We start from the raw sequence: 11912 nt of genomic DNA, 5'->3' as shown, positions 1-11912 counted from the left end.
AGATGACACGACAGGCTTTAACTCCAGCCTACACCCACAACACCACCACCCCCCCCGGACCACCTCTTCCCCCCTTTTCCCCAAGCCTTTCTCCAGAGCAGCCGCCGATTTTCTCCCTCCCTCCCTCCTCTCCCATCCCCGACCGCATTCCGCGGTATCTCCTGCCATCTACTGATGCTGCCGGGGAGGCGACTCCTGCATTTCGCCAAGTGTGGGGCGAGAACACCCCCCTTGCCTTTTAAAAAAGGGGGGTGACGGCACCGGGGGCCCGGCCCCGTTCCCGGCCCGCCCCGGGCGGCCGTCGGCCGCCCGGGGCGGGCCGGGAACGGGGCCGGGAACGGGGCCGGGGCCGGGCTCTGCCCGAAACCTCCCCGGGGGAGGGGGAAGGCTGAGCCCTTAAGAGCAGCGCCGGCATCCGCCATCCCCGTCCCGGCGCAGCGATGGGGGAGGCGGCGGGAGGTAGCGCGGTACCTCCGCTCCCGCCGTCGTCGGAGGCGACGGGGGGGCAGGTGAACGCCCTGACCGTCCTGGCCTTACTGGAGAAACTGGTCTCGATGCTGGAGGCGGTGGAAGGGCAACAGAGGCAGATGGAGCAAAGGCAGCGGGGTTTGGAAGGGGCGGTGAGGGGTATTCAGGGAGACCTGGGGAAACTGTGCCGCAGCCACGGGGCGACGGGGGAAGCGGTGGAGAAGCTGCTGGAGAAGTCGCGGAAGGTGTGCGCCCACACCCGGGCCGTGCGGGAGCGGCTGGAGAGGCAATGCGACCAGGTGCGACGCCTGGAGCAGCATCACGCGCAGCTGCTCCGGCGGGACCGCTTCAAGGTGCTCATCTTCCAGGTGAGAGGCCCACGCGACCACCCCGTGTCCCCCCTCCGGCCACCGCGTCCTGCGCCTTCCCCCCGAACACGGGGGGGAGAGCCCGTTTCTGCTAACTCCTAGCAGAAGCGGGGACAGAGCCGAGCTACCGCCGACTCTCGGCAAACTTGGAAAAAAGGCGCCCTGTTCGCGAACTTTGAGAAGTTAGGAGGAACACCTTTCAATCTCGGCAAAGGCGGGGAAAGAGCAGGCTTTTGCGCTAACTCTTAGCAAACTTGGGGAGAGAGCTCTCTCTTGTTCTTAGCAAATTTAGGAGAAACGCCCGCTTTCACTCTTAGCAAACTTGGGGAAAGCGCCTGTTTTGCTAGCTCCTAGCGAACCTGGGGAAAGAGCTGTCTTTTCCGCTAACTCTGGGCAAACCGCCCCTTAGTTTTTTGCTAACTTTCAGCAGACATGGGGGAAGCGCCCTTGTTTTGCTAACTTTTAGCAAACCGTGGGGAAGGAGCCCTCTTTTACTCTTGGCAAACTTGGAGAAAGAGCTGTCTTCTACTAACTCGTAGCAAACCTGAGGAAAAAGACCTTGTTTTACTAAGTCTCGGCAAACTTGGGGAAAGAGTCACCTTTTACTACCTCTTAGCATACGTGTTTTGTTGTGGTTTTGGGTTTTTTTAAGCAAGCTTGAAGAAAGGGCCCTTTTTTTTTTAGCAAACTCAAGCAAACTTGAGAAGAGAGCCCATTTTGCTAACTCTTAGCAGCACCCCTAAAACCCACCCTCGCATCTGCCCTCAGAAGCAGGAGAGGGGCAGCGCTGCAGCTCCCTGTCACGCTCAGCCTCACACCCCGCTTCGCTCCTCAGGCTGTTCTGGCTTCTTTGGGGATGAGCTAAAAATTCAGCTAAAAACTCAGCTTCCTGGGAGTCCATCCAGTGATAGCAGGAGTTTGCATATTTTCCCCTTTTTAAGCAATGATCTGGACTGAACACAGTGTGAGCTTTAACTAAACACAGGACATGACTTTTAAATCTTTTTAAAAAACAAAAGACAGACCTCCACAACACATTGGGGGAAGGAAGGAAAGCCTGCCACAGGTCAGGCACATCCCCAGCTCCTCAGGCTAAACTTGTCAGCTGCGTGTTACCTCTGTCAGTAGCTAACTCTATTCCTTGGGTTGCTGGGTTTTTTTTCTATTTAAACAAACCCAAAACAACAGCACAGAACTTCATTTTAAAAGCTGGCAGGCCTGGTTAGTGCACAGGCGCTTCCCCCAGAAAGGAAGCCCCCACCTCCCTGCTTATTGTTCTCCCAAATTACCATCCAGGCTTGTCAAGCCAGAAGAGGAGGAGCTGTGGCACGTACCGAGCGTGGTGGTTTCCACCCTAGAAAGAATGTGGAAATTATTCCAGGGACTGGGTAAATTAAAAAGACGCATGTTCTCTGGACTTCTCCAAGTAATTTAAGATCCATTACTTTTGTAAAGTCAAAACTTTGCCATCTCCCAGGCTGCGTTAGCTAAGGACTGGCTCCCGCCTCCAGGCTCAGACCTAGACCTTGAACGTTTCCCATGGAGAGGGTGCACCAGCATGGCCTGTGGGAAGGTAATTTTGTGGCATTTCTGCTAACTGCGAGCATGAGAATTAAGGCCTTGCTATTGCAGCTACAGAATTTTCCTCCAGAGAACCCAAATTTTAGCACTGTAAGGAGACATAGCATGTAGACCAAAGGCAAAAGCACAGCTGCGTGGGAGCAGTACAGTTGCCTCAGCTAGGGATCTCTGTCACTCCTGCCTAGGGGCAGTGATTTGTGGGCACTGGGTAAACGTACTGATAAAACTGGGGATTGAAGGATAAAGCAGCGTCCTGCCAGGGGAGGGATGGCTTAGCTTGTTTCCCGATACTAAATAGCATTGCAAAGCTAAGGCCTATTTCAACCTCTGAGCCTTTCTTTAATACTGGGTCCTAAAGTGCACAAACACAAAGCAAACAACACAGGTCTGTGTCCCAGAACAACAGCTAAAGAAAATTCACAGCTGCTCCACCACCCCTCACCGGGGTGGTACCTTCGGACAGGAGGTCTGTTCTTCGTTGCTTTTACAAGGATTTAGCTGACTGTGTTTCCATCTCTCACTGGAAAATATGTTGCCGTGGTGGTGGGGAGATGAACTTAACCAATCCCAAGCCGATGCAGATCAGAACACGAGCCTTAGAAAAGAAACACTGCAGTTAAATTCAGTTAAAAAAAAAATAATAAAAATTCAGCTGTCAACTGGGAATGGCTCCTGGCACAGGCCTGTTGCTAAAAGGCAGCGTGGCTGCCTGGAAAACCAAGGCGGCCGGCAGAGCTTCCCGGGATGTGGGAGGGTGGCTGGGGCAGGCAGCGCCCTGGCCCTTCTCTGCTGCATCCTGGGAGGAGCTGGGATTTTCCACTGGGGAAGCGGCTGCACCCAGAGGGACGGCAGGTGCTCATGAGGCATGCCCATATGCCTGCTGCCAGGCTGGGCAGGCGCCTTACCTGGGTGCCCACCTCCTGGAAATCTCCCCACTGGGTCTCCTTACAAGGTGGAGGTGGGATGACTTGGCAGCCTGTGGGGCCACCGCCTTGCTAGGATAGTTGTACAGAGGGAAAAGAGCAGAAGGCTGGCTGGGTTTCTGTCCTGCCCTCAGCAGGAATCCATGGAAAAACAATTACAGGAAGGAGAAGTTGCAGCAATGAAGGCATATTGATGCCAGATTTCTGTAAAAACAAAAGGGAAATCTGGATGTATGACACTTCGGTTGGGGGATTCTTCTTTTCCACTGAAAAAAACCCAATCCCAAACTTCACACAGCACGTTTCCTGTTAGGACCCGCTTTTCCACCTTAGGAAGACAGCTCAGTATAAAAATAAACATACACATTTGTGATTCAGTTCTGCATTCACCGTATACCTCAAACTCCCTGATATTTGGTGGGAGCACTGAGCATAGCCAAAACACACGACTGCGCTCCAGCTCTGCATTTTATGAAACGGTGCTGCCGGTCGCCAGCATCAGCTTTCCCTCAGCGTACATGCTGAGAATGAACTGAGTTTAGAAAAGTTCAGCTATTTACATATTTTCCATTAAAATGCTCTTAGTTTTCTCTCCCTAGACTGTCTGCATTGTTCCTGGTTTGCATATATTTCTCTAATTGGTGACATATTTTAACGGACCTCCAATTCCAATTCCAAGCATTTGAGGATGCCGAAGTTATTACAAATGCCACAAGTGACACAGCAATTCAGCAAAACACTGAAGTGACTGTTTTAAAAATCCTTGTTAAGCTTTGGCATTGTTCCCCTCTGTTTTGTTCTCACCACATGACCAGCTTTTTGGTTCTGGTTTGGTGGGGTTTTTCTTTGCTTTTTTAGCTGCAAAAGCAAAATGCAAGATAAAAAAGGCTCATGTTTAATTTTTCAATTAAATGTCACATTTACTAGTGAATAGGACAGATAAGTCAAAATTACAGCTTGGGGTCAAGCACGCTGATATTCAAGCCACTTTCAGATGCTGCTTTTGGTAAATGCTTCATCCTGAAATGAATCAAGAGGAGGGCACAGGAAATTAGCCATGTGGGTGTATCTTGTTGTTTGGGTCACTGTAATAATCTTTTGAAAAAGCAACTTCAAACTCAAAAATGAACAAGTGAGGGAAACAGAAGAATTACAAGCCAATAATGCTATTATCTAACTACTCAATTTCCCACTGGAGCCTTGCAGGGAGAATACTCTTGTATTGATGAATGACAAAAATACCTCCCATGGTTCTTAGGACTTAATCCAGCTGTGCTGTGGGAGGTTCGGGGGCCGGTGCAGCCAACACCCCAGCCTGCACAGGACCTGCAAACCGGCGGCTGGCAATTTCCTCCTCCTTGCCTGCAGTCCCAGCCTGCTCCCTGCCCTCCTCCCTCCCTGTGGTGACATCCAGGGCTGAAGAGCATGTGTTTGTCCAAAGGAAAGTAGGTGGAGCTGTAGCTGTTTTTAGAAGGATTTGTCATCTTTCGACCTATTTTGTGTAGGAAAACAAGTTTTAGACTAGTAACCATTTAGGCATATAACAGCATCTACAAAGTACAGAGGAGCCTGGACTGTTGTAAGCTTGACAAAATGCCATCTCCCCTTCCTGAAGGCTATGGACTCTTACAACAAACCTCACAAAAATGCAAACCAAAGTACAGTGATTTCCCTTACACGGCATCAGAGAGATTCAGCACTCCTGAGTAAATTAACTACCTGTTCACTCAGGCTGTCCCGTTTCGTAGTACAGCTTTATGGATGTTATCTGCCTTTCTGATAGAAGATAGGGATGAGATTATGACCCATAGAAAGTTCCCGAGAATGGCTGATCATAGCCACAGGGAAGGCACTGATTTTAACTTTGCAAGTATTGCTAGTATTAACAAGAGATGTTTTACACAGAGAACTCGCACTGTTCTATTCGTCTCCCACACGGAAAAATAAATTCAGAGGAGCTAGCTACCTACAGTCAAGCTCATCTAAGAAAATGCAAGCACTGTTTTTGAACTTGGATGTGGAAAATAAAAAAATGTATTGCTTTCTCAGAATTTTGGAGTAGATCAAGAAGAAAAGATCAAAGTTCTACTTTTTTTGGTACGGAAAATAGTTATACAGTTTGTAACAGTTGGCATTTTTCAGTGCATTGTTCTAGTCGTCTTAAATGAAATACCAGACTGCTTGAAAAATGTATCAAAACAAAATATAGCTGTCACATAAACTTGTTAGACCAAAAAGTTACCAATAGCCCACTTACAACATGTTATCAGTAACTGTACTTGAAATAGAAACGTCTGTTCCACCACAGAGCATTCCTACTACACCACCTTTGTATTTCCAAAGCAATTTACTTAATTTATTTTCATTTGCATTTTAATAGTTCCTGTGATCCTAAGGCCTTTTAGAAACGTGAGATAGGAAAGCATGTCATTCCCATTTTACAAGCACAGTAATAGATGCCCAGAGGCTGATGTTTTCCAGGGCCATGCAGGAAGCTGAGAGAGAGGCGATTTCTTGGATGCCGGTACTGCCTGATAGCCAAAGACAACCTAGGATCTCCTTTTAATTCAATCATTAGCTCATTATTATGTAGTATATTTTTGACTGGGGTTTTTTTCCTTTATAAATATGGAGAGTTTGACAGTCTCCCTTCTACTCAGTCACAAATTTGATAAAAATTGAAATAAAATCAGTGTCCATATTCTTCTAGAGCCTGCATGTAGTACTTCAGTTTAATGGGAACACTGTAGACACAAAGCTAAACTGACCTTGAGAAGAGTCACACAGGCCCATCTCTGGCTCAGCCTGCACTGTGATCAATCTCATATGACACCACTTTCCTAGATTAAATACTTCAAAAGTTACAACCCATCTTTACTCATTAAAATCAGAGTTTTCTGTGCCATTCAGGCACTTACACCTGAATGTTCAGATGTTTAAAACTGTATGCAATTACCTAGGTTTGGAAAGAATGCACAAGACATGTAAATTATGCTTTATACTGAGTTCTCATGCTCTGGGGAATAATTTAACACTGCACCCACTCATGTAATCCACATTTCGTTAACTGCAGTGGAGAGGAAATATAAATATTTGTACTGCAGTTACAGCTGTTTTCACTTAAAGCTGGTGCAGGTTTTCTTTGTTTTGTTATCTTGGTCACTGTTGCTGATAGTTGCAACAACATAATAGGTGTCTGGAGAAGAGCGCTGGCTTCATTACATGTTCCACTGCAGGCAAAGGGCTTGGAAAGCTTGTTCTGTGCCGGTGTATCCAACCGAGGCTGCTGGTCCAGAAAGGTGTGCAGAAACCATAGAAGTAAAGCACATTCGAACTGTCAAACCACCATCCATTTTTTTGATACTTTTCATTTTTATATACATGAGGGATATTCATCAACACGCTTGAATCACAGCATATATGATTATATGCTGTGTATATATGGTATAAAACGATTCTGCCTGTCCACGTGCATATATTCTTGAGTTCAGAAGCGCTACGAGGTAGTCAGAACTATTTTGTTTTTAAAAACAACCATGTACAACGTCTTTGTACAGCCTCAACAGCAAATTTAACCCAAGACACTATTCTCTCCAGTGATCAACTGCTGTATGCTCAGTCCTGAAATAATGAGCATTAACTTTGAAGTGTATGTGGCCTTTTTTTCCCCCTTAACTGTACACTCCAGCCCTGCCAGGGACAGATCTGAGACTATTACAACCATTTCACTCAGCGCTTACTGCTTTTCGTATCTAAAGACAAATGGGGGTGGGGGAATCCCTCCAATCCATATGACTAAATGATATCGCACGCACTCTGTCCGAAAGTGATAAAAAATGTAACGAATAGAGACTATGCAGATCTAAGGCATAACAATTCTGAAAGGAAAAGGGAATGTGCAAGGAGCCTCGTTTTCTTTGCATGGGCAGATGCCTGCAAAACCTACCGCAGAACAGAGCGTTCATTGTGCTGCCTTTGAACTGCTCAGGGTTGCAGAGCTGCTGTGCTCGGTAGTCACAGAGGTCCTTCGTTACGAATTGCAGCTTCTGCCCTTGTTCAGGCTGGTTTGTTTTCAGATACCTTCTTTCCTTCCATGCCCTTTCTTGGTTTTGTTTCTAAAAAGCAATCATTTTCCTCTTAGCTAGAAGTGACTACTAGTGTTTTCTGTGTGGTAAAATGTCTGTTTATTTTTGCATACCCTAAACTTTTTTTTATTTTTCAAGGAGTTGTCCTGTCCATATTTTTAATATTTACCAGTTTACCAACCAAATTTACCAACTTTTTTTTCTGTAAATAGCTGTAAAATAGCACATACTCATGGACTGCATGGCTTCTCAGTATCAACAATCCCTTTTTAACAGCAACATACATTTTTCTGAAACACGGTGAAAGTGCTAACTGCATTTGCCACCTAAAATACCTCTCAGATGCAACCAACATCTCTGCAGAGATATTCCCAGTCTTTGGCTAGAGAAACAAAGCTCTGGGGTGTTACATGACTTCTGTAGGTCTACACAGGGGTCTGTAGTACAACCTCCCTGGCCACCATACCATCCCTTCTCCCCAGGGATAGGCGTACAACTTTAGAGCTAAACTCGTATTAAAAAGTATCTAATTTAAATGACAAAGAACGGGATTTCCATTCTGTATACGTTCCAAGTCACTCTGAAAGAGAAATCTTACAGCTGACAGCTCATTAGTCTTAAACTTTACCAGATAATGGTTCAGTGGGCTTTGAGTGGCTTGTTACTAGTTAAATATACTGAAACAACAAGAAACGTTCAGCATTCTTCATCTCATCATGAGGCGGGGGGATAGTAAAGGTTCAGGGTTGTGCTTTGTTAAATTTGCGTCCTGTGAACTATGAAACTCAAATATTGTCAATTCTTTCAGGAGGAAAATGAGATCCCTGCCAGTGTTTTTGCAAAAGAGCCTATTCCCAGCATTACAGAAGGAAAAGAGGAATCTGTGGATGAGAACAAAACACTGGAAGAAACCTTGCACACAGTGGAGTTGGGTTCAGATGATGAAATGTTTCATGAAGATGATGATGTGGATGACAGTGCAGAGGAGAAAACAGAAGAATCAAGAGCTGAGAAAATCAAAAGATCCAGCCTCAAGAAGGTAGACAGCCTCAAGAAAGCATTTTCCCGCCAAAACATCGAAAAGAAGATGAACAAGATCAGCACAAAGATTGTCTCACCTGAACGGAGAGAAAAGATCAAGAAATCGCTTACTGTACATCATCAGAAATCCTCTTCTTCTAAGAGTCCAGCTTTCAAAGTATCTCCCCTCACGTTCAATGTGAAGAAAGTCCGTGAAGGAGAAAGCCCTGCTGAAGCTGAGGACAGGCCAACAGAAACCACAAGCAACGACCAAGCCGAGAATGAGGATGAAATGTCATTCGCCGACATGCACTCGGATATGACACCTACCACCTCGCTGATCGAGGAAGGCAAAGCAGTAGCCGATTCTCTAGAGAAGGAAGCCAGAATGGAAGGGAACACCATGAACAACAACATTGAGCTGTCCATTGTTGAAGATGATGAAGAGTATGGAATGCCTCTAGAAGTTTCTAGCCAGAAACTGTATGATGAAAGGAACAAAGCAGTCGGCGGGGAAATGGAACAATCTGATGAAGAAACAACCCAAGCAGCTGTCCTGCAGATAGACCAAACAGCGTAATCAACCCGAGCCTTCCTTCGCCTTCCAGATACGCATGCTTTTACTTAGGCGAATAACTGGTTTCTGCTACACAGGCAGTAGTAGCGATTCAATTTGTTCCATCCTTTTCTCTGCAGTGGTAATTTATTGCATCGTGTAAGAATGCAGAGTGAACAAGGTCAATGACACAGGCTGCAATATGCTCCGTTTTAGGCCGAGTCACTGGTGTTTGTTAATTTAGAGATGCTGTCAGCTGGTAGAAGAGACTAGCAGGAAAAAAGTATGTCTAGTAGAAGCAAGCTGGTCAGCTGGCTTTCTTATAGTTAGGTAAGAGGAATGCATGGAGAGTAGTCAAAAACTAAACGTTTCTGTTCTGTTTTCTTCTCTCAGTATTTCACAGCACTGTGAGTAGTTTTGTATGTAAATGTAGAAATACCAATGAAAACACTTGATTTCAGTTTCCTTGCTATGCTACGTGAATGCCAACAGCCTCGGTAACTGTGCATACACGTATAGTTTGTTTGGGGCTTTGCTCCATAACACTGTAAGACTAAAAGAGCAGAGTACTTAGAGGGCAACGCTGAAAAGTTGGTTCCATCCATTTCAGTGGGGGAAAGATTTTTGCCAGTAGTCTCTCGCTATTCACTTAGAAGAAATTACTGTATTTAGGTGGAAACAAAAAGATGTTTTTCAATCTACTGGAGTTATGGTGGTACATTAGTGACATGCATGAAGGTGTGATCAGTTACTGTACCTTTAAGGGATCAGAAATTGAAAAGAAAAAAAAATAGAAGGAATTTGATAGAAACATGGAGATAGTCTGAAGAAAGTATGAAATATTAAAAAAGCAAAAATAAAACCCTACAATATTAAATCTATACTCCCAGCTTAAATAATATATACTCAGATAACACTAATTAATTCTTAGTCTTTATAGCAATATACTATCAAACTTTGCACCTGCACAACTTTGTATCTCAGAGTATTTTGAAAATAGCATAATTTATCTTTTTACAAATTATTTCGTTTATAGAGCTATATCTACACAGAAGAGTTAGATAATTACAGGGATGTAAGGACAATTTTTTCAAAAAGGTGAAATACTCTTTTTGGCAGGTCTAAAGGGAACAATGTGTTATGGATTGAACTTCATAGCAGGGATGAGTTTACGTAAGGATGAGTCTGCAGAGCCACAGGATTTGATTCTCTGCTAGTAACTTTCATCAAAGCTGCCTACCTCCTTTCAAAATTACAAGTCTGTAATTTTTCAAAATTAATTGAAAAGGAGAGGTTACAGGGTAGTTTGTTCACTATGAATGTTCATTCCTGTCACTTAAAGGTAAGAGGGAAAGGGAGGAAAGGGAAGCACAATACCCACAACAGTTACCTTACATCCTTGTTTGTTTATGCAGTGGGTTATTTTTATTTTTTATATATATATAAAATTCTACTGATACTTAACATTGCACTAAAAGGTTGCTTCCTTCAACTTGTATTTAGAATCACAAATTACAGGGGAAATAAAAACTACAGGAAAAATAGTATTATGAAATGATTAACAGGTATTACTCCACAGCGGTAATATCTGCAACCAGTAAATCGCACTGGAAGTTAGTTGATAAGAGCTTAGTGTAGGCGCGTACTATTAAGAGTTAAGCTCTTAAGTGTACGGTATCATATAGGAGATACTGTTTGTAAGAAAAATCATGGCATAACTCGTGCAGCTATGTTTTTATTTTGTATTAACTACAATCGATTTCAATCATTTTTACTTGTAACTAACTACAAATATGACAAATAAAAGCATAACATAAAACACAGCCATGTCAGTCTTTGGGAGAAGCAGAATGAGAAGTTGGCAAAGATGAAATTTAAAGGTCAAGCATTTATTACTTCAATTGATGTACCCATTGTACCTATACCATTTTCTTTCTCATCCTCGGCTGTTATTTAGCAATGCAAACACCATTGCTTTGCCTTCCAGACACTCGCCAGGTCTCTAGCCCATCTGTATGTAGTCAGGCCCTTTCCAAAATCTGCTAGCTCCATCTGCATTTTTTATTGGACTGCAGCATACTTCTAATACTTTAAATAGTCCTGAAAGCATATTTATATTGAAGTGTATATTCTGTTTACGCACACAGATAAACTCATGTCTTTTAGAGTGCCACATAGTCTTTAGCAGGCTTAATTTTACTGACAGACCAAAGAATGCATGTTTAACCTTATGTAACAGCTGTCAGCTTCCCACAGCCACCAAGCGCTAACCAGGAACCCCAGCATCATGTTTACATTTCACTTTCAGATATGCCTGGTTTGTTTGTCCTCCTAAGCTTTAATTCAAACAATACCCCTGGTCACGCTTTATCCAGTTTTAGAGATGCTGAAATGAATCCCATGCACAGTGTTTTAAGAGCATTACAATGCTATCCAGTAAAACCATTGGAAATGCAGATACCGAGCATCTGGGAGAATCAATTCAAATACCCACTTCAGGATAAACTACACACACAGCCATCAGTTGCAGGACTAGAATTAAACGTTTGCTCCGTCACGACCGCACATTTACAAGGACAAGCGGGCCTGTAATCCTTACAAACATAAGAAAGCATGCTTTGCAAGAGAGAAAAATGTTTACTCAACTCATGAATGTCTGCTTTTGTGCCATCTTATAGACCAGAGGAAGAAGCAATCTCATGATCCTGAGATGTCTCCCTAGCTGTTTCTTTTCCTCTCCTTTCAATTTCGAATCCTGACTAAAAACATTAGTCCTGACTAAAAACATTAGTCTGCAAGACCTACTGTTTCAGGGAGGAGACAGGCTGCGGCACCAGCAGCACTATATTCTTTCAAGTATCTGAAGTATGTGCCTGGATCTTGTCAGGCTGGCAGATGTCAAGCGTATGCA

General features: G+C 44.2%; 1 protein-coding gene across 1 annotated transcript; it reads left to right on the top strand.

Moving 5' to 3' along the window:
* Positions 1-348: 348 nt before the first annotated feature.
* CAVIN2 (caveolae associated protein 2) lies at positions 349-10824 on the top strand. Its single transcript, XM_049794222.1, has 2 exons — positions 349-836; positions 8234-10824. Exons 1-2 carry the CDS (start codon positions 441-443, stop codon positions 9023-9025), a joined length of 1188 nt encoding a protein of 395 aa, XP_049650179.1. The 5' UTR covers positions 349-440; the 3' UTR covers positions 9026-10824.
* Positions 10825-11912: the final 1088 nt, after the last annotated feature.

The sequence above is a fragment of the Accipiter gentilis genome, chromosome 1 (assembly GCF_929443795.1).
Source record: "Accipiter gentilis chromosome 1, bAccGen1.1, whole genome shotgun sequence".
In the NCBI taxonomy this organism is placed as follows: domain Eukaryota; kingdom Metazoa; phylum Chordata; class Aves; order Accipitriformes; family Accipitridae; genus Astur; species Astur gentilis.
Note: the sequence above shows the minus strand (reverse complement) of the source record. Positions and strands in the feature narration are given on the sequence as shown.